Here is a 27440-nt window from a genome sequence, read left to right as displayed (position 1 = left end):
TACTACAACAACCATATTGTATTTTTGGTGGATTGGAAAACATAGGTAGCGTGCAGTTGGCTCATCAAGACATTTTGGCAAATAAATTGCAGCCATATACACTCGTAATTGAGATATTACCACGTAGACCATGTGCAGAGGGTGTCTATCAACTTATGATATTGATCTGCATAGCTCGCCATCTATAGCTTAGAATCTCAAGCTTAGGAGATCAGTGGCTTGTCACCTCTATGCCTCGGTATTTTCCTGCGATCTGATTGCACCACTGTCAAACTCTGAGCCACTTAGAAGAGCGTAGACTGTTCCTACAGACCAACACGAGTCCTTCCATCATGTTTTGTCAATTGCTCCAAGTCAAGCACGCTTAACTTTGAAGTTCTTATGATTGAACCACCGAAAAGAAATGTGCACCTTGTTAGTATAGGTAGTAACTATTATTTCTTTTAAGCTTTCTTAACCATACTTTCTATGGTCTCAAGGTCCCTTTTATTCGGATGTTGTATCGGTTCATTTTAGTCGAGCGTTACAAAAATTGTTCCCGAATTAGGTTTTCTGGATCCACGTGTTCCTAGTCGGGCCTAAATGGATGAATGAAGAAGGGGGCGGGCAGCACTATAAAGAAAGAAGTCCGACCACACACACGTCTTTTATGAGGTCATCCCATATTTTCTTTAACCTAATTAATCAGCCCTTGAGCTACGGATCCAACTGTCCCCTCGATCATTTGGGGTAGTTCAAACAAAATAAATGGTTGTCAAGATTGTCTTTATGATTCTTGCAATAGATATTAATACCTAATCTCTATAAATATACTTTTATTCCACTCAATTAGCTATGCAATATTGTCTGAAATAGGTTGAGAAATTCATATCTTTAACTAACTTGAACATCAATGTGCTCATTATTTGGTTGCAGGCATTTATGTCCAACTCAGTCAGCTCAGCTTGTTACTCGAATCTTATATTGCATAATTCGATAGAAACGTGATTGAATGATGATATAGAGACATGCAAATACATACAATAGATTAAATGTGTGTTTGGGAGTGACGATAAAATTAGTGACTTTTAAAAAATATATTTAAGTATAATTGATTTTTCAAAATCACCACAAAGTAATATCTTAAAAATCAATCTTTTAATTTGTCAAACATGATAGATGGAAATGAAAGTGATTTTGATAATATCAAAAGTGATTTGATCCGGCCAAAATCACTCCCAAACACAATAAAAAGTGTGTATCGGAGGATTTTAAGTGCTGTTATCAAAATCACTTTTCTTTATATTAATTTTAGATAGTTTAAAATCATTTAAACTGATTTTTAAACGCATGTTTTAGAAAATATAATTTCGTTCTTCCTTACCACCCCTTCTACCACAGCAAATGTTTTTTTTTTTTTTGGCAAAAAGTTTTTAAATTCCACAAATTAAACAGATATAAGACGCATCGTAGTAAATATAGAGCAAGAAATTATTTATTTATATATTTGCAGCCATTTTCCATCAAATGTATACATTTAATAAAATAAAAAAAGAAGAAATTATGTAATACTTCGTTAAACTGGTAGACGAGTAGATTAAAGAAAACGAGGCAATGAACAAAAGCCGAAGTCTCATACTCAGATTCTCTCCTCTGATCTGCCACACCTGACTCCTGAAGTCTGATAGTGAACTACAGCCACTGCTGCGCTTCGCAGGTCAGTTCTCTCCTTCGGATTCTCTGCTTCTCCATTTCTCCACTGCCATGGCTGAACTTTATTTTTTCCCTTCCGTTTCCGACCTCGTTGATGTATCGACCGCCATTGATGTACTTTCTGTCGCTCTGTTGTTGTTATTGCTGTCTAGGGTTTTCCCTCTTCGATTCTGTCGTTTTTTTCTTGCGCATGCCGATGATATTGCGGTCTGGTTTTGTGTTTTAGGGTTTCTTTATTCACGTGCACTGTCATTTCCGATAATTACTTTCCAGAGGTCATTAAATGATGCCATTTTCATTCCGGAGCATCCATAGTTGATCAATTTACAAATACATTTGGTCTTTCTTTTGAAAGTATGTGATTTCTCTTTGCTATGGTTGCAACTCCTCAGATCATTCACATCCTGCACAGCGACATTCTATCAGGTCTAGATAAATAGCACGGCAATGGCGAATTTAGCAATGACGGGTATCCTGGAGAAGGTACCTTTTTTTTTGACCGGATTTTACAAGCAGATATAATCTTTGTCTATCTATTACATTTTTATTTTTTATTTTTGCAAAGGAATTACATTTTTTCTTCACTGACATTTTATGCTGCTTCAATTCGGATGCTTATGGTTGGTTTTACTCGCACGAGTTACTCGTTAGATGACAGGCAAGGATAAAGATTACAGATACATGGCAACATCTGATTTGTTAAACGAGTTAAACAAAGAGACTTTTAAAGCTGATACAGACCTGGAGATAAAATTGTCAAACATCATCATACAACAGCTCGATGATGCAGCCGGTGATGTTTCTGGGTTAGCTGTGAAATGGTAAGTAAGGATCTTACCCTCTCTGCTTTCTGATCATTGCCCTTTCCATGTTACTCACCCTCAATGCTCGTTGCTTACCATGCAACTGCAATTCCACTAGATGATTATTTCTCTGTGAACTTTTAGCCTGTCTTTTTCTTCAAGAGGAAGGTGTTCTGTATGCACGTGTGTAAAAAAACGATAAGAGAGATAGAATCGGTCAAGTTAATTAGAGTGTTGGTGTGGTATTCTATTTCTAGTTCTTGACCTTTTCTTTTAATCTCTTTCGTCAATTCAAATTTCAGCCTTGCTCCATTGGTGAAGAAGGTTAGTGAAACACGGGTTGTGGAGATGACAAATAAACTTTGTGACAAATTGCTGAATGGGAAGGACCAGCACCGTGATGTTGCCAGCATAGCTTTGAAGACAGTTGTAGCTGAAGTTTCTGTGCCATCTCTTGCCCAATCTATTCTCGTCTCCCTTTCACCCCAATTGATAAAGGGGATCACTACTGTGGTTAGTGTCTGAAACATTCATCCATGTCTATTTCATAGTGTTCAAGATTAGAAGAATTTGAGATTGAAGAGTAATATTTTGACCTCAACTTTTACGGATTTAGTTTCAGTGGTTAGAGATGACTGATGGGAACATATGTTGCTAGCTTTCTGGACCTATGTTATTAGATCTTCGTGTAACTACTCTCTTTCTATAATTCGTGCTAATAGGAGAAAGTTTTTTAAACTTCTTTAGCCTTTGTGGAGAGCTTCCCTGGGTAAATTCCATTTTATCAATGAATCTTCAAGAGGTCCTTTAAATTTTAAGAAGTAAAAGGAGAGTAAAAACATTTACACCAACCAAGTGCATTAACTTAACATTGTCATAAAATCTGTCACAAGGAAGAAGTTTTCTGTTGTAAGTCTTGTTTCCCTCCATCAAAAGACTCAAAAGGCTCCAAAGGAAAGCTTTGATCTTCTGAACCCACAAGATATCGGGCTGATAAAGCATGATGGTTCTTTTTGCACAAATTAACTTGGCAGTTTAAAGTCAAGGTTGATTAGACCTGAAGAATCACTTTCTATGGTTGACCTACACGTTATTTAGCTTCTGAATTTTGTATTGAAGAATGTTTCTAAATTTGATATTTTCTTCTTCTTCTTTTTTCTTTATTTTATTTCTACTGTGCTAGGCAATAAAAGTTTAAGTTTGAGCCTATAGATTTGCACATTTTATTATGCAGGGAATGAGCACAGAGATTAAATGTGAGTCTCTTGATATTTTATGTGATGTTCTCCACAAATTTGGTAATCTAATGGCCAATGATCACGAGCTTCTGTTAAGTGCATTATTGTCCCAGTTGGGTTCCAATCAAGCCAGTGTTAGAAAGAAGACTGTGTCGTGTATTGGTAAGATTTATTACCTGATAAATATGTTCATTTTGTTCAAAGTTTCTATTTAGTGTTTCGTTGGTTGCTCTTTATCGTTCTGGTTTTTAGGGAAAATAACTGGGTTTGGTCATGAAGCCTCTTTTTACTGAGAAAGTGGGTTGAGCTCATTTTAGTACCTTTTGTGGGCCTTCATTACTACAGATTTTTGGGATATTCCTAATTTTGATTCTAGACATTTGGGATTATAAATTTTAAGGTTTGGGTAGGTGTTATTTCACTCCTGATTTTGTATGTGGGAGTGGATTTCTATCCGTCTTTCTAATGTATTCTTTTGAAAAACTACACCACTTCCGAGTTCCTATAAAACCGGCCGTTATATATATATATATATATTACAGAATCCACATTAAGTTGTTTCAGATCTTTTGTAATGTGAGGTTGAAGTTGCTCGTGCGAAGTAATTTGAAAAAATTAGCCGCTGAATTTTGGGTGCCTTTACATGATTACTCAATATCCCAGTATCTTAGTCATGAAACTAAATATGTTTCCTGGAATATGTTAATGATTTGATACCTGAGGGATCGTGGAGTCTGATTCTTTATTTATTTTTATTTTATATATATTTTTTGAGTTCTGTGGAGTCTGACAGCTAGGTGATAGCAATGATGACAATCGATCAGTCTAAGAATTTGATAATTGATAGTATAAATCACAATATTTATTGTAAATAATACATTAAAATATGATCACCTATTGTACTTCTCGTGAAACTTATGAGGTGCTATTAGAAGTTTGTTGAATCCATGATTTTGTTGCCTTCAGCCTCTCTTGCTTCGAGCTTATCAGATGATTTGTTGGCAAAGGCAACGACTGAGGTTGTTCGAAGCTTGAGAATTAAAAGTACAAAAGCAGAAATGACACGTACAAACATTCAAATGATTGGTGCTTTGAGGTTAGTTTTTATGAATAGAAACTTTTTTTATGTAAGATGTGTATCGCATCCTTCATGACACATGTCCTGTATGGAATGGAAGATAAGTTTGTTACCTGTAGTATTAGGTTGTTTAGAGAAATGGAACATATGTTATGTGCTAGCAAAATTTAGTTCATGTGATAACCCATAAATATGAGACTAGCTGAATTGAAATATGATATCAAGTTGATTGTAATATTTTTTTGTTTTCATTCTTCTCAATGAAAAGTTCGGTTTCTTATTAAAAAAAAAGGAAGTTGATTTTAATTTTTTTAAGTAATTATGCAGATTGTGTGGTGAGAATTATTTTACCCTTTTTTAAATTTATTTTTTAACAATGAAAACTGTGCTTTTATTAAGAGAAATGAAAAAATATACCAGGCATACGAAAAGACATCCCAATGAAATGAACCACTGAGCTAAAAGAGTTCCAATTCAAAAAAATAAAACCTACCTGATAATTATAAAAAAAAAAATTAGAGTCGAAGCTACCAAGATCTCTCCACCTCTCTAAAATTCCTACCATTTCTCCCAAGCCATGTGCCCCACAAAATAGGCAAAAAAAAAAAAAGGGAAAGTAAAAGAAAAAAGCATCCCAATTAACTTATCCTTGTCATGTGTGGGAGGTTTCCCTCCTCCATCATAGAACAATAGTCTCAATTCTATGTCAGGAAAGTTCCAAGCAACTCCAAAAGTCGGTCTGAGATTAAATGGGAAAAACAGCAAGTATAGAGCATATGGTCTAGATTCTTAGACGCTCATCTACATAGAATACCCTACCATGATACACTGCCCTGGCCCAATTTAGAACATGGAACGTACAGATTTTGAAAGGGGAGTAAATTATGCTTTTGGTGCAGATTTGTGCTATCCGATTCTTCTCATGCTTTCCTTTTTTCCTTTTCCTTAATTTCTTTTTTGGAAACTTTTAATTTTATTATGATAACTGTTAGGTAATAATGCAAATACCACCTCTAAATGATAAAGGTCTTACAGTTGAACCCTTGAGCTTCGCCATTGCATTTCCAAACTTATAAAATCATTGTAATTAAACCCTACCATTTTGGCCAATTTGAGCAGCTTAGTGGTTAAGACATCACTACTTCCCCTAAGAAGATTAAGGTTTGAATCTACACCCTGTATTTGTGATGTAATATCACAAAGAAAAAGATGACTCTGTTAATGGAAATTTGAAAAATGCACATACACACTTGAAACTACAAATGTTTTTACAATTAAACCCTACAACTTCTAATTTAGCCATTGTACTCTACTCCCCCAATTTTAAGTTGAAGAAAATTTGAAAACAATAGTTATCTAAGGAGTCCCTTGGGGGACATTTAATAAAATTAGAACGATAATATTAACTAAGAAAAAATTATTTTAAATTCAATGACTAAAGTATTAGCTATGAGAAGACAATTGATGATTGGAGAACATAAATGATAATTTTCAATTTTATTGCATTTAATTCTAAACTTGAATATAAGTGTGTGAAATTTATATCTCATCAAAACCAAATTAGAAATTTTGCTATCGACCCATAAATGGCACATAGTCCAACCATTAAAACACTAAAAATCAAGCCACACATATGTAAGTACTCAAACCCGAAAATATTATGTTCAAGTGTTAGTGTTTCCTTTTGTATATTTCATACCATCAATTAAATTTTTGTTTTATACCAAGACAAACATAAATAGGTAGAGATTTGGTAATATGCTAATGTAATGAATTAAAATCTTTTGGCATCATAGCCGTGCAGTTGGATATCGTTTTGGACCACATCTTGGGGACACTGTTCCTGTGCTTATTAATTATTGCACAAGTGCTTCTGAAAGTGATGAAGAGCTTCGTGAGTACAGTTTACAGGTACTTTATCTTCTCACTTTTGTTGGTTAAGTTTATAAAGCTTACACCCAATGTCAGTTTTTTGGACAATCGTATTTTGATGCATCTCTTATATTGCAAAAGTGAAATATTGATTGCAGGCTCTAGAAAGTTTTCTTCTAAGGTGCCCAAGGGATATTTCATCCTATTGTGATGCAATTCTTCATCTTACCTTGGAGTATTTGAGTTACGATCCAAATTTCACTGATAATATGGAAGAAGATACTGATGATGAGAGTCACGAAGAAGAGGAAGAGGAGTAATATATCCTTTTTGAATTTTTAAAATTCTATTAGTGTACATATTCTTCATTTGTGGCGGAGTTACAAATTTGATGTATTACTGTTACTATCTTGCAGTGAAAGTGCCAATGAATATACAGATGATGAAGATCTCAGCTGGAAAGTCCGACGTGCAGCTGCCAAGTGCTTATCAGCACTAATTGTATCTCGGCCAGAGATGCTTTCAAGACTATATGAGGAGGTACTTTCTTTAACTTTTTGTTGATTGGTACCTTCCTTGTGGAGGCGAAATTCTGTGTCTTTCTCATCCTATTTAATTTGATATTTTTTAAGTCATCTTTAATTGACCTATAACTATGAAGTTAGTTTTGAACTTTGAACCGACTGTAGTTTCCTTGATCTAATGTTTAGAATAGTAATTTGTTTCTTGAAAGTTTTATGTTGAGATTTGCTTGTTACTGTCTCCATATGTTTCAACTCATTCTCATATTGGCAGGCTTGTCCAAAACTGATTGATAGATTTAAAGAGAGGGAAGAAAATGTCAAGGTAGCAGGCGTATCCGAGTTCAGATTTGAACACTCACTTGCATTGCACCTTTAATGGATGTTTATTGTACTGCAGATGGATGTATTTAGTACTTTTATTGAACTGTTGCGCCAGACTGGAAATGTAACAAAAGGACAAGTTGACATCAATGAACTGAGGCAAGTTCTTTTTTGCTTTAGAGTTCTTTGGTTCACTTGCACCTTGGCTTGGATGTGGGTTAACTTTTTTACTTGTCTATAATGGTTTGATATTTGGTGAGAAATCATACTTTCACTAAGCAAACATAGTTTGAATTTGATCATTTTCTAAAATTTCATAGCATCAATGAAATTGTTTCCTATAAAAGAACTTTCGTACAACAAATGAAATGATATACTAATGAAACAAAGAAAGGGCCCAGAACAAAAGGAGCCGAAAGAAAAAATTGCAAAGGCAAAAGGTGGAAAAATATTAAAAAAAGGCTCTAATTGTATAGGTGAAAATGCAATAACTCATACAAAGTTGTCAATGAAAGCCATCTCGGGTTCCATGAAAATGCTCTCACTTGCCCTTATTTTTTCTTTAAACTTTCTTAATGAAAGTTTGGTTTTTCATTGAAAAGAAGTTAAATGATGATTTTCTTTCTTCCATTACATAACATGGTCCTTGATTATTTTTTTAATTAATAAAAAATCTGTGTTGGCAATTATATGCAGTCCTAGGTGGTTGTTAAATCAAGAAGTGCCAAAGATTGTGAAATCTATAAATAGGCAGCTACGAGAGAAATCTATCAAGACAAAGGTAAAGAAATTGTTGGTGGCAATTTTGGATTTAGTATGGTCCATTTAACTTCTATGTTCTAATATCCTGTAGGTTGGTGCATTTTCCGTCTTGAAAGAGCTTGTGGTTGTCTTACCCGATTGTCTTGCTGATCACATAGGATCTCTCATTCCAGGAATTGAAAAAGCATTAAGTGTATGCACTATCATCTTCTGGTGCTTTACAAATAAGTTCAAGCAATTGAATTCATCTCCATTGTGATGCTATTGTACTCTCTTCCCTTATTCTATCTTGGCTTTTCTTTCTGAACTTTGCAGGAAAAATCATCTACCTCAAATTTGAAGATAGAAGCTCTTATTTTCACGAGATTGGTGTTGGCTTCAAATTCTCCTTCGGTTTTTCATCCATATATCAAGGTAACAAGAAAAGGAGTTACGCTAAAATACATTGTTTTGTAGCATATTGAAATTTGTTACTCTTTTCTCTACTTAAACTTGCATTATTTTGTGTGAAACTGTCCATGGTTTGCTAGCAAAGGTCCCTTTTTTTGTTATTAAAAGATCAGACATTATCTTTTTTTTTTTTTTTTCTGATGAAAAATAATTTCATTGATGGTACAGAATTACCAAAGGAGATCCCAATCCAATTACAGGCATTAGTTGTAATGAAAATAAGTTACGGGGTTGTAGGGGTTATCAGTTGTTATGGGGAGTCCTTTTTGCTATGAAGTAATTGGGCTCCGCTTGGAAGGTTAATTTGATAAGATAGCGATCAATTTTGGACCCAATGGTTGAAAGAGTTAACATACGGATGGAAGACAGCCCTTCACAACAAGCCATCAACCTTTCTTCACCAACTGTTGGAGGGACATTCTTTCAAGAAAGACAGAGAAACTCTTTGGGTTCAGTTTGTACGGGCATTTCTTTAGAGCTTATGGTTGGAAAGGAAAAATAGGGTCTTCAAGGATAAAGCTCTTCCTTTTGACATCTTTTTTGATAGAGTTATCTTTCTAGCTCTTGGGTGGTGTAAATGTTTCCACCCCTTTAATAGTTACTTTCTAAATGATCTTATTACAAGTTGGAAAACTTTCTTGTAATTGCCTTTATGGCCTTTTGTATATTTCATACCATCAATGAAATATTGTTTCTCATGAAAAAGAAAATAAAAGAGTTAACATATGGATGTCAAGGAGGAAAATTGACTCTGGTTCATTTAGTGTTCTGTAAAGGTCACATAGAATATGTGGGGCTGCGACAACTTTTTAGTGGACGACAAGCGCAAGCACACGAAGAAGCTAAGTATGTTGGCTGGTGGGACGGGGATCACGCCCATGTATCAAGTGGTGCAAGCGATTTTGAGGACTCAGAGGACGAGACAGAGATGTTTGGTGTACGCTAACAGGACGGAGGATGATATTTTGCTGAGGGAGGAGTTGGACGATTGGGCGAAGAGTGATAAGAGGTTTAAAGTGTGGTTTGCTGTGGAATAAAGTGTTAGAGAAGGGTAGGAGTTCTATGTGGGTGTTGTATCGGAGAGTATCACGAGGGAGCATCTTTCGGAAGCTTTGGTAGATACTTTAGCGTTGGCGTGCGGACCTCTGCCGATATAGTTTGCCATGCAACCTAACTTGGAGAAGATGAACTATGGCACCAAGAGCTCGTTGCTTGTTTTTTAGAATAACTAGCTATCATTGTTTGTTAACCTATCCTAGATTTTAGGGTAACGAAGCAGGAGTGCATAAACGGAATATCATTGTTTGTTTAACCTACCCATACTGTTTTAAGGTTTCTTTAATCCTTTAAGCTTAGTTGCAGTGTAAAATATGCTTACTTTTCTCGTGATTTCTATGTAAATTATTTGTCTTCTTGGAAAATATATTAGTGTTTGAAAAAATTTAACATATCAATAATATATTTGATATTTGTATCCTCCTAAAAAAAAAAGAAAAAGAAAGAAAAGCCTACGTACTATCTTTTTACGTCTCTCTTTTCCTCCCACATCTTTTTGTTTTCTCAAGTAATTATCATAGGGAGGAACTTGTGATGACTTTTTTCTTTCTTTCATTTTGAGAAAGCTATTTTTTATTTTAATGAGAAATGGAAAACAGTTGTATTGCAAGCTCAGCTTTCAATAAAAAAAATCATCAATAAAAAATTCAATAGATTCTTCATTTCTTTTTTGTCTTTACTTCAATCGATGATTTTTTCCCCTGGGTGTGGAGACCATTTTTTCCGCCCCCCTCCCTACTTGGCTTCTTTTGAAAAGGTACCGAGCTATCATTGAGATTAGGGGTGCACACCAAAACTAATGAAATCGACAAAACCAACAAAACCGAGTCGAACCGAACCGAACCGAATTTTTGGTTTTAATCAGATTATTTTGGAAGGAGACGCAGTGGAGATGAGTTATAGCTAGCATTTATGGGGTAGATCCTCACGGTTGGCTGCCTAGAGATCCAAAAGGAAAAGCTAGAGGAAGGCCTTGGTTCAACATTGCCAAGATGTTCTCTTTCTTTCACAAAGGGATGTCTTTCAAAGTAGGCCAAGGTGGAAGAGTAAGGTTTTGGCTTGACAAGTGGAATTGAGATACGGTTATTGTGCAGGATTTTTGGATTTGTTGCCATCTCCCTTAAGCAAGATGCTTCGATTGAAGACTGCTGGAGTATAGAACAGAATGTGTTGGACAATCTGCTGGAGTATGGAACAGAATGTGTGGGACTTGGGTTTCGGGGGGTTTCGAAAGGGAATTTGATAGTTGGGTGAGGTTGGTCCAAAGATTTGAGTCTTGTACTATGGGGAGGGCACAAATACTGTAGTTTGGCCTTTGGAGGCAAGTGGTCTTTTCACGACAAAATCCGCTTTCATAAAATTAGTGGAAACCTCTCCTAAGCTTAGACCCCCTTGATAAAGTTTATTTGAGGGACCCAATTCCAAACAAGGTGAAGGTGTTTCTTTGGTCTCTTGCCCATAGATCTCTGAATACTCATGAAAGGTTTCAAAGGAAGTTCTCCAAGTGGTCTTTATCCCTGTCTTGCTGCTGTCTTTGTTTGGGGGAGGAGAGCTCTTAAACGACTTGTTTCTTCATTGCCCTTATGCTGTAAAGGGCTGACAGAGTTTGTTTGTTTGCTTCAGTTTATAAGTTTGCGTGCCCAGAAATGTCGATGATTGGATGTTAGAATGATTTTACGGGTGGAATTTCAAAGGAAAAGCTAAAAGTTTTGTGGAAGTGTGCTTTCAAACTTTATTATGGAGTATTTGGTTAGAAAGGAACTTCCGTTCTTTCGAAGATAAGACTAAGTCTTGGGATTCTTTTCCTAATAGTGTACAGTTGTCTTGTTAGCCTCGTGGTGGTGCCATAGGAATACAAAATTCATTTGTAATTACAGCCACTCTATAATTTTTTTTTTTGTTTTTTTTCTGAACAAGATACGAATTTTTCATTGATAAACAAAAAGGAACAAAATTGTTCAAAGATACAAACTCCTTTTAGAGTGAGAGAAAATAAAAGAAGCAAGATCGGAGAACGTTTCTCTGTTAGTTTTTTGGAAGCACTCCTTGACCCCTGTCCTTAGGTTGTCTTTTGTCTTTTTCCCTTAATGACTCGTTTCTTATCTAAAAAAATGATGTTTCGGAGAATGCATTCTCTCGTGTCTTAGGCTTGAATTGGTTTGTTCGTTTTTGGCGCAGAGCAAGAAGATTTGAATGTGGTTATGTTCCTTTTTACCACTTGAATGTGGAGGTGCCTTTGGCAGATTTTTAGCTTAACCTATCTGCAGAGACCAAGTATTTGCTAGATGACGGAGGGAAGTTAACCCCTTTTCAGGGGAGGGTCTTCTTCTTGGTAGACTTCTTTGCAATTTCGGTGCTTGTCTGGTTGGAAAGAGTGAGGAGAATGTTTAAGGGGATAAATAGTTTATAGGAGGACATTTGGATTTCAGCACATTATAAATGCTTCTCTAGTTCTCTTTGAGCTTTGAACTAAAATTTATTTCGTAATTATCCCTGGTTTTTTGTTACCAAAAGTTGGTAATTATCCAAGAGAAGCCTCAACTGGCAGCAAGTGTCTAGTTGACGACTTGACGTTCTTTGTGAAAAAACGTTCTGCAGATTCTGGTGTGGTTATTCCATTTTCTTGAAGTGCTTAGATAGATTAGAGGATAACAATTATTATTCTGTTCCTTCTAGGAAAGAAAAAGATGAACCACCATGACGTTATGTAGATGTAGTTGTTCTATAGTTGGGCGGGGTGTCGATGAAATTTGATGAATGTTAAATATGGAAATGGATTTTCTCATTCTGTAAGTGATTGATTGGATGTGGTTACTGCATAACTTGATCTTTGTGTTGATATAGGATCTTTCTTGTCCTGTTTTGTCTGCTGTTGGAGAGCGTTATTACAAGGTTACCGCTGAAGCATTGAGGGTATGTGGAGAACTTGTTCGGGTTGTTCGTCCTGGTATTGAGGTGAGTTCAAGTTTCCTTTTAAACGCATAATTTTATGAAGCGAGTTCAAGTTTCCTTTTAAACGTATAATTTTATGAAGTGAGTTCAAGTTTCCTTTTAAATGTAGAAGTTTAGTTCCTTGGGCTAGTTTGATAATACATTCTTTTTCATATTTTTCAAAATACAAGTTTTCCTTTTTACTAAGAATGTCTGATATCTGTTTTTTATTTATAAAAGATTCTTTGCTAATCTAAGCCATATTTGAAACCAGAAACATTACGCCCCTCCAAAAACCAAGGGTTTTTTAGGTCCATGTGAGCTTATGTTTTTGGTTTTCCTTTTTTGTTTACTTATAGAATGTTTTCTATTTTAGGGTCTCCATTTAATCATGCGGTTTACTAATGATCTTTTTTGTTTCATAATTCATAGTCTATTTTTAAGAATGTACATATAATTTTATTTTTACAATTTGTTACGATTTCAAAATTATTTTTAAATAAGTGATTTTAACAAAGAAAAGGTTTTTAAATCTGTAATTTTGACAAAGCAGATAAAAAAAATCAAAAGAGACCTTAGCTTTCTGAAATTTGGAGATGATTTAAGAAATGTTTCAAAATGTTAAAAATATAAATCAGATATTCCTACTAAACGAGCTTATTTTTTAGAAATAGAAAATGAAGAATAACATGGTTACTCAACGAGCTTCCAGTATTTGGTTATTTTTTTAATCTTAGTTGGAACATCTCTTTCTTTTCTCAGGGGCATGGTTTTGACTTCAAAGAATACGTGCATCCTATATATAATGCTATAATGTCACGCCTGACTAATCAAGATCAAGATCAGGTCAGAGGAACTTCCAAGGGAAAACAGCATTTTACTGTTCATTTCATCTGACTATTGCTAATTTTTAAATTTGACCTTGAAGTTTTTGTTTGCAACATTAGGTCCTTGAAGTACTGGAGAATTAATTGGAATGTTTTGTTTTTCTGTTAGAAACAACGAAGGCTTTAATTTTTAGACCTTATAGTTTTACTTTAGAAATTGACTCCTTGAAGCGTTGAAAAATGATTGGCATCTTCATTATGCTTCCTACAAAGGATGCACCCACAGCCCATTGGATTTAATAACACAAATTAGGTTATATCATCAGTAAGAGACCTCTGGAATAGAACTTTCTTCAGGTACTCGAGACCCATATTCCTGGTTTGAACTTCCAATTATTTTTGTTGGGGTTTCATATCGTTATTTCTTCTTTGGTTAGAGAACACGAACCTTTCATTAAATAGTGAAAGTACATAAGTTTCAAAGAAACCACATTGGTGCTTACAACATTATACAATGAAAATACCAAACTCCCCTTAATACAATTCTCTCTACCATTTTATTTAATTAAAGAACCCAATTGTAGCCTCCAATAGGCAGTCGAGTTGGCAAGGGCTTAGGGTCTCTTGGTCATATTGACTTAGAGGTCCCAGGTCCGAACCTTCTGGTGAGCTTAATACCAAAAATCCTTGATGTCTCTCGGGTCCAGGCCTTGAGGTGGGCTGGGTGCCCTTGGGTATAGGGAGCAAAGCTCCGCTCCCACTTATAAAAAAAAAAAAAAGTTTCAAACGAGCAACTGAAAACTCCAAAATTCTGATACAAAGATACTCCTAATGAACAGTAGCCCAACTCTTTACTTGATGTACCCCCTCTCCCCCTCCCCTCCAAACCACCCCCCCCCCCCCCCCCCCCCCCCCCCCCCCCCCCCCCCCCCCCCCGGGCTGCACTCTTTCCTTGATATGGCCTTCTTTTTTATTTTTAATTTGGGCAGATAGATGAGAGTATATATCATGGATCTTATATGGTGTGAGTTTCTTTTAATATTGTGTAGTTTTCCTAATCATCTATTTTCTTTTATATTGCTTAATGAAGTTCTGTTTCTAGAACAAAGTGGTTGAAATCTTAAAGTTGAACTTGGGAATGAGGAATAGTTGGAGGTTGAAATGCAGTTAACCAAACTTCTAATATAACTTTCCAGGAAGTCAAGGAGTGCGCCATCTCTTGCATGGGGCTAGTTGTGTCTACATTTGGTGACAACCTCAAAGCAGAGTTAGCAACCTGCCTTCCAGTTCTTGTTGATCGGATGGGAAATGAGATTACCCGACTTACAGCTGTTAAGGTTGGTTTGTTGCTTTCCAGTTACATGAAATGTGTTTGGCCTTATTCTTCTATGTTTATTTTTCAGTCCCCTGTTTTCCTTATTTTGTCATTAATTTGCTATTTCACCATCCACTCTCCTTATAGAAGGTTTAGGATGGCAAGATCAAGAAAAATGTGACAGATCAACTAGCGGGAATCAAATTTTAGCAGATTATAATTTTTGAAGCTCATTGTTGTGGAGGTTTTGGAGAAATATTTGGCTAAGATGATTTGGAAAAGAAGAATTCAAATGAAGGCAAGATTCTTTTTGTGGACAATATGTTTGGAAGCCACAGTATGGGAGAAAGACTTTAAATTAGTTGGCCAAATTGGACTATTGGATTGAATTGGTTTCGTACTTTTAAAAATGGGATAAAGAGTGCTTCTTCCTTTTCAATATATATGTTTTCATGTGTCCATCTGTCAAAGATTTTTTTTTCTAATTTTTAATTTTTTTTCTAATCGTTATTACAGTGGCAACCCCGATGCCAACTTCACATTCCACTTGAAACAAAGTCTCCTCTTTTGTTCTTGTTGTTGCTTTGGCTCCATAAGCCTCTTCACTCCCATTGACTGGTTTTTCCTCCCATTCTTTAGGTGGTTTTTTTTTGAGTTCATAGAAGTTGTGGTGGGTGTTAAATTGTAAGGAACGCTAGGCCTATAGTAAGGTGGATCTAGAGTAAGATTAACATATTGTCAATCATCTAGGCAACCTTCTAATTAGTTGTGCTACTTGGTCTTTGGTAACTGAGCTTCTGTCTTGATTTTGGGTTTCGACCCATTTAAGAAACTAGTCTTTAGACGGGTGCTCACAATCTCCTTTCAGTGGCTGTATATTTTGGATTATGTATGGGGTCATGCATCTAGTTGGTTGTATGTTGCTACAGTGTTTGGAAATTACCGTCCTCTTTTTTAGTTTTAGCCCATATATGCTAACATGAGCACAACTGAGTGGTTTAGGTATCTTCCTTGAGATCGGAGGTTCAGATCCCCATCCTTGCATTTGTTATGGTAAAAAAATTTTTAGCACATATATTTCATAACCTTGGAGCTCTGGCTTAGGGCGAATATAATCCTCCTCTATTTTTATATTTTATATGGTTAATGGTAGTAATATGTCTTTTCTTTATCAAACAAAAAAAAAGGTTATGTGTCTGTTTCTTGTGAACTCTGATGTTTGCTTAAACTTGAATATTTGGTCCTAGGCTTTTGCTGTCATAGCTGCTTCTCCACTTCAAATAGACCTGTCATGTGTTTTAGAGCATGTTATATCAGAGTTGACAGCATTCCTCCGGAAGGTATGGAAATTATTGCGTGTAGTTGAAGTGATGATTATTATGCTTCCAAACATTTATTTATTTCTTCATGTGGCTGTTAAGTCAATGAATGTAAATGTGAGCTCTTATGTTTTTTTTTGGGGATATAAACAGGCCAACCGGGCATTGAGACAGGCAACTTTGGGTACTCTAAATTCTCTAATAGCTGCTTATGGGGATAAAATTGGCCCTTCAGCATATGAAATCATTATTGTGGAACTTTCGACCTTGATAAGGTTTTAGTCTTCAAAGCAACTCTTCCTCTCTCTCCATTCTCACCCCTCCCTCCTGGTTGGATTTTGTTTGACTCATGTTTAGATTTTACATCCTTTTGGCAGTGATTCAGACTTGCATATGACAGCTCTTGCATTGGAATTGTGCTGCACCTTGATGAGTGATAGGAGGTCGAGCCCAAGTATTGGTTTGGCTGTTCGGAACAAAGTTCTTCCGCAGGCGCTTCTGTTAATCAAAAGTTCACTTCTGCAGGGGCAGGCACTTATGGTATTCATATCTCTATAATTGTATATGCACCACTATACCATGATTTGTCTTCTTGTTAGGAACTTTTGGTATTATGACTTGCAGGCTTTGCAGAGCTTTTTTGCTGCGTTGGTCTATTCTGCAAATACAAGCTTTGATGCTTTGCTAGACTCTCTTCTTTCATGTGCCAAACCATCTCCCCAGTCAGGTGGTGTTGCGAAACAAGCTTTGTTTTCAATAGCGCAATGTGTTGCTGTTTTGTGTCTTGCTGCTGGTGATCAGAAGTATTCCTCAACAGTAAAAATGCTAACGGAAATTCTTAAAGATGATAGCAGTACTAATTCTGTAAGTTTTTTTAATTATGTTTTATTTATTCTAACTCCCAAACTGCTATTTTGCTTTAGCGTGCCTTGTGTTTGAAACACGGCACCCAAAAGTAGTCTGTGGGAGTATGCGTTGTTTTTGTTACTCGTTTTTCCAAAATTAGGAAGGAGCTAACTTTCATCTTTGTCTGCATTAGAATCTGACTCTATTCAATTTCATCTTTCCTGTCTGTTTCTGTAGCGCAATTTTCTTTTGGTGCCTAATTTTTCCTATTATTTACATAATTCAGGCTAAGCAGCACCTTGCATTACTTTGTCTTGGGGAGATTGGGAGAAGGAAGGACTTGAGCTTACATGCTCATATAGAAAATATTGTTATCGAGTCATTTCAATCTCCCTTTGAAGAGATCAAGTCTGCTGCCTCCTATGCTCTTGGTAATATTGCCGTTGGTAATCTATCAAAATATTTACCTTTTATATTGGACCAGATCGATAATCAGCAGAAGAAACAATACCTCTTGCTTCATTCACTGAAGGAGGTATGTTCATGAGATCCCTGAGTCTGATTTTTCTGATTTTATCGAACTGTTGTAAGTTTGCAACTTTTATTGATTTTGCAGGTAATTGTTAGGCAATCTGTAGACAAATCTGAGTTTCAAGACTCAAGTGTTGAGAAGATACTTAATCTACTCTTTAATCATTGCGAAAGTGAGGAAGAGGGAGTCAGGAATGTAGTAGCTGAGTGCCTTGGTAAAATTGCTCTTATTGAACCTGGAAAACTTGTTCCTGCTCTTAAGGTATCTGATCGAGTTACTTTTGCTGTTTTAATGCGGGCTATGACTATTTGAACTTTTACACAGCATGTTTTGTCACATTATGTTCTTTAGGTAAGGACGACAAGTCCAGCAGCATTCACTAGGGCAACTGTTGTAATTGCTGTCAAGTATTCCATAGTTGAGAGACCTGAAAAGATAGATGAGATTATATATCCTGAGATCTCATCATTCCTGATGCTTATAAAGGATCATGATCGGGTAAGAACCAAATATTCATCTAGATTTATTAAGCTCGTCTTTGAGTTGTTTTTTCTGCCTCTGTTTAGTTTATCAAGTGACTATCTTCTGGTGGTTCATTGGATCGAGATATTAACATGATTTTGAATGTATGCAGCATGTTAGACGTGCCGCTGTCTTGGCCTTGAGTACATTTGCCCACAATAAGCCTAACCTCATAAAGGGGCTTCTTCCTGAGTTATTGCCGCTTCTTTATGATCAAACAATTGTGAAGGTAATCAATTAGCTTCGTTGTGCATAAGTTAAGCTGGTGTGGAATGTCAAGTTAGGCATCTTTCCAAGTTATTACTGCTTTCATTTTATCTAAAGGAAATTGGTTTTCATTATTCTCAATGAAATCGTTGGTTCTTATAAAAAAAATGATGGGTTGATGTAATTTTATTTTAATTATTTATTATTTGTTAATATTAAATAAAATGTTATAATAAATAATATTTACTGTCAATAAATTATAAATAAAAAGTTTGTTTCTTGTTAAAAATATTTACGATCAATAAAATAGTAATGAAATAAATTAAAAAATATTAGCACAATAGTGGAATTGTAATTACCTATAAATAAGAAAGGGGTATAATAGTAATTGTTATATATATAATTCCTATTTCGATGCCAAACATTTTTAGTAAACAACATCAAAGGTTTTGGATTTCGATTCTATAAAATTCCTAGAAAATAACATCAAAAGAATAACATTTCCATTTTGATTGATTTTATTTTGATCGATTCTTATTTCGATTCCTGGTAAGTAAACGGTGCCTCAATTGTTATGTGGTTCGAGAATTTCCGGTCCAGATAAGGATTACAGTGAAAGCATCTAAAAGCTCACACTACATACAATAAGAGGAAGCATGGTGAATTGCTTTTCACCTTGGATATTTATATTATTTGTTCTCCTAATTTCATTTTTCCTTCCAATTATACAATTCTCATGTCATGTTAGAGCATTCATATTGAAGAAATTATGCTATTCCTTTGAATATATTTTCTCCATTTCTTCCCTTGAGTTTTTAATGATAAGGATATATATGTTGATACTGTCTTGAATCTTGATGCAGCAAGAATTGATAAGAACAGTTGATCTTGGTCCCTTTAAGCATGTTGTGGATGATGGGCTTGAGTTGAGGAAGGCTGCTTTTGAATGTGTGGACACATTGCTTGATAGTTGTCTCGACCAAGTGAACCCATCATCTTTCATTGTTCCTTATCTTAAATCTGGTTTGGATGGTAAATTATCTTTCGAACATCATAATTTTTATTTTATTGACAATTTTGACTTGGATTTCGTCTTTGTTGGCATGGCATGGTCTGGTCTGGTCTTATCTGGATGGTATGTGTTAGTATTAACCTGTTTTATTACTTGTAGTTTGAAAACTTTTACTGTGAGTTTTGTTGGATTTTTGTGTTGCACCAACCTTTTTCGTTATTTTTAGGTTTATTCTTAGACAAATGACTTGTTATGCTGTAGTTGAAAGAATCAGTTTTATCTAATTATGATGTTTGATGTTTTCTTAAATCTGAAGATTGATGAATGATTGCAGTCTATTCCTGTAAATATTAACTCTTGATTATTTCTATTATAGATCATTACGACGTTAAAATGCCATGTCATCTGATTCTATCAAAACTTGCTGATAAGTGCCCATCAGCTGTATTAGCAGGTTGGTTAATTCTTTCATTTAAGTCACTTAAAACTCTGTCTCTATAAGATTCTCACCTGATGCGTACTTGGTATTTTTCCAGTTTTGGACTCCCTGGTTGATCCTCTTCAAAAAACTATCAACTTCAAGCCAAAGCAAGATGCTGTTAAACAAGAAGTAGATCGTAACGAGGACATGATTCGCAGTGCTCTTCGGGCAATAGCATCTCTAAATCGCATAAGGTTTGCTTTTCGGATGCATTTCTTGACTCCAAATATGATAGGTCCCAAATCGCCAGGGGTAATATTATAATTAGTGAGGTAGTGTGTTAGGACTTAGGAGTTTGTTAGAGAGTAGTTCTTATAAATAGGAGGGTTGGGGTCTGAGGGGAGGCATACATTAATACAAGTGGTTTAGTCTAGAGTTTTATCTAGAGGGGGAGGGTCTAAGTATGTTGAAACACTTGGTAGTATCTTGCTGTATTTTTTTTATTGATATTTCAATATAGCTTTCAAGTCCTATTATCTGATTCCTATCGAAATACTGCAAGGTTAGATAGTGATCTATAATCTGACAAGTGTGCCTAATTACATGGTTATCCAAAAATAGTTGAATATGAAATATAAAGACTTGCGTGAAGAGATTGAAAAGTACAAGAGGAACTGGAATTTTGGATGTATCAAGTATCATCAAGGAGATTGTTATTAAATACTTCCCTATTGTATACATGCCTTGTTTCCCATTAGAAAAAAAATTAGAATCAAGGTTTTTGAATTTAGGGGTTCACATCGGTTGATTGGTGTCGGTTTTGGGTAATCGACATGAAAGTTCAACCAATTGGTTTTGGTTGGTTTGAAATTGGCAGAATCCCATCCTCTTCGAATAAACCGACTGACCGTTTGTCGGTTTGGCTAAAACCAAGTTGAGAGTGTGTGAGGTCGAGAGAGGCTAAATCTGATAGACACCAAAAGGAGAAAGGGGTAGGACGTGCCGACTATTGCGTAGCTGGGAGGGTTGAGGTGTTGGAGGAGAAATTGAGAGGGAGATAGAGAAGCTGACACCGATCAATGCGTAGCTGGGAGGGTTGAGGTGTTGGAGGAGAAATTGAGAGGGAGATAGAGAAGCTGACACCGATCAACGGCTGCATGGCTAAGCGTCTAATTCAGTGAGATAGAGACTTAAAAGGTAGGAGAGAGCTATAGAGGGGGGAACTTGTGAGGGAGGGGAGAGTCGAAGAGGATGGGAGAAAAGGAGGCTTGAGAAAGGGGGTGAGTTGTAGGGGGCTGACCGCATTATTTTTTCTTTTCTATAAATTTATGTTTTAAATTTAAATTTAGATTATTTATTTTTTTCAATAAACAAACAATTGATTGCTTGTGAAGTGCTCTTACTACCACACCGACCTACATCAATTGACATGTCAGATTTTATTTTATTTTTTTTTAAATTTTGTGTGTGGTTAAGAAATGAGACATGTATGGAGGAAAAAAAAGAAGCAAACAAGGGTAGAGGAATTTACCTTTTTTTTTTTTTTTTTCGGGTCCACATTTGTGTAAGAGATTGGAGAAGATCCTGGGGGATTGCCTTTAGGAGGAGTGGAAGGGGGCGGGGCGGGGGGGTTGTTTGGGCTTGTTGTTTACCTCTCTTTGGAAGGTCAAAATCCCAAAAAAAGATCAAATTCTTTGGGTGACATGTCTTACCTGGAAAAGTCAATACCTTGGATTGTATTTAGATGTGTTCTTCCTTCCTTCTCGGTTCGTAGTGGTGCATGCTTTGCAGAGGTGTTTTGGAGGATCTTGAATATATTCTATGGTTTTGTCAATTTGCACGTGATATTTGGGTTCTTTTTTTCAGTGCTTTGGGGTGTATTTGGCTCGTAACGATGATTGTCGGGGGATGATGAAGGAGGCCCCCACGGATAGGGCAAGTTTTTTGTAGCAAGTGCTTTTCTTTGCTTCTTTGTGGAAAATTTGGTTGGAGAGAAACAATAGAATTTTTACAGGGGGAGGGGGAGAGATCCAGTATGTTTGTTAGCTTGTTAGATTTAATTCTCCCTTTCGGGTTGATTTCTAAGAGTTTTTGTAATTTTCAACGAAGTGGTATTCTTTTGAACGAGAGTCTCTTTCTCTAAAGGGCGTACTTTGGTTGGGCTGTTTTTTGTATGCCCTTGTATATTTTTCTTCATTTCTCGAAAGCTCAGTTTCTTATAAAAACAAAAAAACAAGGATAGAGGAATTGACTGATTGATTGTTTCTTTTCACTTTGCTTGGTATGCATATGATGATAGGATCGTTACGTTGAGTTTATTATTGCTGTATTTTTTCCTTGCCTGATCAACTGACTATTAAGAGTTAAATCCCTTTTTTGCCCTTTCCTACTACATACATTTATGATAGGTGGCCTAACACTCTATGTCCAAGGACCATCATAAGATTGATATTTTGAATCTTTAGCCATGTAGGTGGTGCTTTCCAAATAGAATATTGGGATGTTTGGTTTTGTTTGGCATGACATCCTCCTGCTTGTTTGACCATCTTATTGCAATAATTACAATGGTGGAGTTGGTGGCCTAACACTCTATGTCCAAGGACCATCATAAGATTGATATTTTGAATCTTTAGCCATGTAGGTGGTGCTTTCCAAATAGAATATTGGGATGTTTGGTTTTGTTTGGCATGACATCCTCCTGCTTGTTTGACCATCTTATTGCAATAATTACAATGGTGGAGTTGTTTGTTCTTCTTGGACCAATAGTTTTCATCAACATGGGTTTTTTTTTTCAAAATTTTTTATTTACCATTAATATTATTATTTACAGAATTTGCAAGAAAGAAATGTTTCTTGACGCTCCTTTCCCCTTGCTCTTCTAATCTTCCATTTTCCTTTCTATCATTGTTTGCAACAAATTTCTTATCTTTAAACTTGGCATTTGAAGGCCACCCTCGATCTGCTCTCATTATGAATTATATCTCTGTTTTTTGGCTTGTAATTTGCGAATTAACCAAGATCATATCCCATGAAGTTGTTAGTTCGCTTGAGTTGGGAATATATATATATATATATATATATATATATATATATATTTTGAGTTGTTTGGTGTTTTTTTTTTGATAAGAAAGTGCACCTTCATTGAGATAAATGAAAAACAACTACAAAAAGAGGGCACATAAAAGAACAGCCCAGCAACAGGAAACACCTAAAGAAATGGGCTCCAATCCAAAAGAATGATACCTAACTGATAATTACAAAAAACTTTAGTGACCAATCCCCGTAGAGAAGTGTTAAATCTAATGAGGTCCCACACATAATCCACAGATCTCTCCGCTCCCCTAAAAATTCTATTATTTCTCTCCTACCAAATACCCAAAGAGTAGCCAGAAAACACGCTTGCCAAAGAAAACGCCCTTTGTCATGAAACGGGGGGAATAACAACACTTCCTCCATCATCGCCCTACAATCTCTGGAACAGGCCTAAACAATCCCAAAACATCTAAAGAAACAAAGCCATAACTCCTGCGCGAACTGAAAAGACCACAACAAATGCTCAAGATCCTCCGAAGCATTCTTATACAGAGCACACCACTGCGGGCCCAAACAAAGGGAGGACATCCTCTGGATCCGATCCAATGTATTAACTCTTCCAAGTAAGACTTGCCACCTAAAGAACTTAATCTTCTTAGAAATTTTAATCTTCCAAAGCGAGGTGAACCAAGGGGTCAACAGGGATGGAGAAGAAGAAGAGGACGAGGAGGAGTTCAGGACATGTAAAAAAGAACTACAAGAAAAACCTTTTGAAGGATTGGGGTCAACACCCTCACATCTTCCCTCCCAACAAATAAGGAAACTCTAGACAGCAGTTCCAGTAAATCGGAAACCTCTGATGATTCCCGATCAGTCAAGGAACGGGTGAGCCTCAAAGAGATGGACAAACCCTCTTCGCCAGAACTTAAACCTCGGCCACTGAAAAGAGTTTCTTATCAGATAGAAAGTAGATCTGAGGGAAAGCAAGACACAAGGGTTTGTCGCCTATCCAAGTATCCTCCCAAAAGTACGTATTAAGACCTTCCCCCACAGAGACACGTAAAGAATGAGAGAAAACAGGGAAACCCAAAGCTTTGAGTTGTTTGGTGTTAGTTTGGCCTTAAATAGTGAGTGCCCCTCTATGGTGGGGGAGGCGGGAGGGGGCCCCTGTGCATCTGCCCTTTTGTGATAAGGGTTAGTTTTTGTGGTTGCTGGTGTTTTGTGGTTTTGTACGGCCTTTGGATTAAAAGAAATAATTGAATTTTTAGAGACTTTAGGGAGAGGTATGGTCTCTTGCTAGATTTTATGCTTCTCTTTAGACGTTGATCTCATATGAGTGTTGTTTTTTTTTATGAGAAACACTTCATTGGAAGGAACAAAAGAACAAGAACAGCCTAAGGACAGTGGCCAAGACAGCCCCTTCCAAAAAGGAAGCTAATCACAAAAAAGCTCTCCAATTTTTCTCTCATATGAAAAAAGCTCTCATATGAGTGTTGTTATTGTTAGGTTTTATTATCTTGGATGGGAGTTATTTTCTTATATTTCAGTTAGTGTTGATTGGCTTCTTTTTTTCTTTCTTTCTTCTTCCTTTTTTTTTTCTTTTGTACTCCCTTTGTGTTCTTTCATGTTTTTCGATGCTTGGTTTTCTATAAAAAGAGTGGTTGGATCACAAGACTCTCCTATAGCTGGGATCTTGAACTAAATTTTATTAGAACACAAATAAAAATTTCCATTATCTTCGATGTGGAAAAATCTTCACCAACTTGTCTAATTTTATTTACAATGCTTATCACTCTAGTTGAGTGCGAGGGTTTTTTTTTTTTTTTTTTTTTTTTTAAATGAAAAATATATATTTCAATGAAATATACAAAAGGGGAAGAACCCAAGAAGGGAGGGGTACATAAAGGCCCTCTATCAAGTTTGAATCATTAATTTTAGAATCTAGAACAGCAGAACTTTTATTTAGCCTTTGGCTTCGGTCAAATTTCTTCTTCTAATTTGTACTAAGCTTCCTTTTCTGTTTTATAATCAATGATATCTTTGCCAAAAAAAGACCAGACAAAGTGGCATGTAAATATACAAAGCCTTGGGCTTCTTTTTATCTTCTTCTCCCATGCTGTCTTATGTGATAGATTTAATGTTGGTTTTGCTTGCTCCTAATGGTATGTAATGCCAAGTGGTACGAGATAGGATTGTATTTTGACCACCAAAAATTGATAATTTTCAACAATAAATTATGGAAGATTGGAAATACCAAAATAAGACGACCCTAAAAAAAACACAACCCTTCAAATATAACAACACTTTGATTCCACTGTACAAGGAAGAGAATGATAAAGATATTGTAAAAATCTCAACTTCTTTGATGAGGTTTTTTTGAAAGGTAGAATTCCATGTTTGTTGGAGGAGAAAAAAAATAAAAATACGAGAGAACAAGATCTAAAAAGAGAAAGACAAGTTCCTATTGATAATGGAAAAATCACGTTGAAGCTCATACTTGTATAAGGACCACAATGAATCCTATTTAAGAATTAAGATCTATCATCTTACAATTCAAAACCTATCGAAGCAACTCTAGCTGATGATGTTTAAAATGGAGAATCTAAAAGGTACAAACATAAATAAAATAAAAGAAGAAACTGAATTAAATCAACTTTAATTAAATAAAAAACTTATAAACCTAAATTGATGTTTAATCTTTTCACTTATGTGAGCTTCGCACAAGAGATGGCCCTGCCAATCCCAGGGTCGTTAACTTTTAGTGGTTTGATCATTTCATCAAAAGTACTTAACTTGAATGCATGGCATGCATGCTAATTTTGTAACTTTCGCTATCTTATTTCTGTGAGTGAACCATGTTTTTGTTATTCTTGCAGTGGAGGAGATTGCAGCCTCAAATTCAAGAATCTTATGAATGAAATTTCTAAATCTTTGACACTCTCAGAGAAATACTATTCTATCAGAAATGAGTGAAAGAAGATGGAATCACGAGGCATCATTGTGTAATATTGAAGTCTCTCAAGTAACAAGGAAGATTATGTTGTCATTTTGGTCTCTGCAGCATAAGCCTTCTTCGGTAAGATGAGACAAGGTATCATCGATTTAAAAATGATAGTGGAAGAGCTTGTAGTCACATGGACACATTCGGTAGGTTTGGAGGTCTGGAAAGTAACCATCGAACATAGAAAGGGAGGGAAACGTGCATGATATTGTTTTATGCAATATTACTTTTTTTTTCTTCTCTCTCTGTTGTATCCTGTCATTCGTTCAGAGTCTGGTTATCTCATGTGGCCATATAATCATATGTCAACAGACCTTCCAATAAGAAGAAAAGGAAACTTTACTTCCTTCAAGGGTGGGGGGAAAAATGAAAGAAAACATCTCTTCTTGATTGGTTCGGTCGGATTGGATTGGATACATAATTTGGTTTTGTGATATAGGTAGAAAAAAAGTTGATGACTGTTGTAGTTAGATGACAGACATGATGATGATGGATGCTGTTGATGCGATGTGATTGATAATTTTGTTATTTAACTCTGGTGTGATTACAAAATTATAATAGGAAAAAGAAGTGAATTTTCAGGTGACTCATGTTCTCTTACCCCCTCAGGCCTCATGATCTTTGGTCTGGGTTCAAGTACAGAATCGATTTACAAGAAAACTGTACACAGGTGATCATGCCATTTGCAATAACAACAATAAATGGGTTCTGCAGTATCTTATTTGAACTTTGGTAAAGAGATTATCTATTTCATGTTCTTGTCCAAGTCAAAAATAGTTAATTGGTTCCTCGAGGAAAGCCAGGTTATTATCATGTACCAACTTCATTGAAGAAAATTCTCATATTAATATATCACTCTTTGACAGGTCAGCGATGGGGTTTGCAAATTACAGGTGACCAAACACCAATATTCTCTGATGGTTGTGGAAATGGACTGTAATTTGACTCACATCTCTCATATTTGGAGTAGAATTAAGAACTCTATCGTCCTTTTTACCATAGAAAAGGTTAAAAAACCCCATAGTGCTTGAATTAGAGCCAATTTCTTTCCATCCACATAAAAGGCATGAATTTCCAATGGCTATAACTTATAGTGGAGGTAGATATTATCAAAACCAGGAGTATGTAGATGGATCAGGGTGTTGTTTTTTAGACTGTCTAGGCTTTTATTTGCTTTGGTTTGGGGATGGGAGGGGCCATGCCATGCCAATCTTTTCTGCAAGCAATATGATGTCTGTTTTGGCAAAAGGTGTTTGAGGAAAGTGCCTAGCCCCAGCGCGGGGAGCCAAACTCCGACATCAAAACATGTTTGAGACATGTCTCCTTGCATAAAGTTATATGATTGACAACTAAAAAGCTTAGTACATATTTCTTTGCAGTGATTCTACTGCATAACTCTCTCTCTATGGAAATCCCTTTTTTTTTTCTTTCCCTTTTTGACTTCAGTGTTATAGCGATTTCATAATGTCCCTTGTGCATGCATCACATCACATTGCTTAGATCTCTTTGGGCCCCCCCTTTCTTTTTTCTCTCTAGCAAGAAAGCACCAATCCACCACTTAGAAGATATTCCTTTTCTGTCAATTCATATTATTATTATTTTTTAATGAAGTCTATGCATTCTCCCCCAAAAATTAAGGAATGAAGTTGATGTGCATTTGTAGGAATGAGATGGAGAA

The 27440-nt window shown here is 35.9% G+C and overlaps 1 protein-coding gene across 1 annotated transcript; it reads left to right on the top strand.

Moving 5' to 3' along the window:
• Window positions 1–1537: 1537 nt before the first annotated feature.
• LOC111008417 (cullin-associated and neddylation dissociated) lies at window positions 1538–26348 on the top strand. Its single transcript, XM_022281120.2, has 29 exons — window positions 1538–1696; window positions 2085–2175; window positions 2344–2513; window positions 2798–3008; window positions 3730–3895; window positions 4700–4829; window positions 6608–6722; window positions 6842–6999; window positions 7100–7223; window positions 7479–7529; window positions 7605–7687; window positions 8225–8309; window positions 8382–8483; window positions 8606–8704; window positions 12641–12751; window positions 13490–13573; window positions 14751–14891; window positions 16117–16209; window positions 16342–16463; window positions 16566–16728; window positions 16813–17052; window positions 17321–17569; window positions 17651–17827; window positions 17918–18064; window positions 18201–18317; window positions 19159–19327; window positions 19684–19761; window positions 19844–19982; window positions 25638–26348. Exons 2-29 carry the CDS (start codon window positions 2140–2142, stop codon window positions 25732–25734), a joined length of 3657 nt encoding a protein of 1218 aa, XP_022136812.1. The 5' UTR covers window positions 1538–1696; window positions 2085–2139; the 3' UTR covers window positions 25735–26348.
• Window positions 26349–27440: the final 1092 nt, after the last annotated feature.

Source organism: Momordica charantia (assembly GCF_013281855.1).
Source record: "Momordica charantia cultivar OHB3-1 chromosome 10 unlocalized genomic scaffold, Mcharantia_2.0 BLBB01000010.1, whole genome shotgun sequence".
NCBI classification, from domain to species: Eukaryota; Viridiplantae; Streptophyta; class Magnoliopsida; order Cucurbitales; family Cucurbitaceae; genus Momordica; species Momordica charantia.
Note: the sequence above shows the minus strand (reverse complement) of the source record. Positions and strands in the feature narration are given on the sequence as shown.

Bases quoted from the DNA above. Each gene is read 5' to 3' on its own strand.
- LOC111008417 (XM_022281120.2), top strand. From the start codon at position 2,140: ATGGCGAATTTAGCAATGACGGGTATCCTGGAGAAG. The intron at 3,009-3,729 runs GTTAGTGTCTGA...TTTATTATGCAG, and splicing joins TAAAGGGGATCACTACTGTG to GGAATGAGCACAGAGATTAA. The intron at 18,065-18,200 runs GTAAGAACCAAA...GAATGTATGCAG, and splicing joins TTATAAAGGATCATGATCGG to CATGTTAGACGTGCCGCTGT.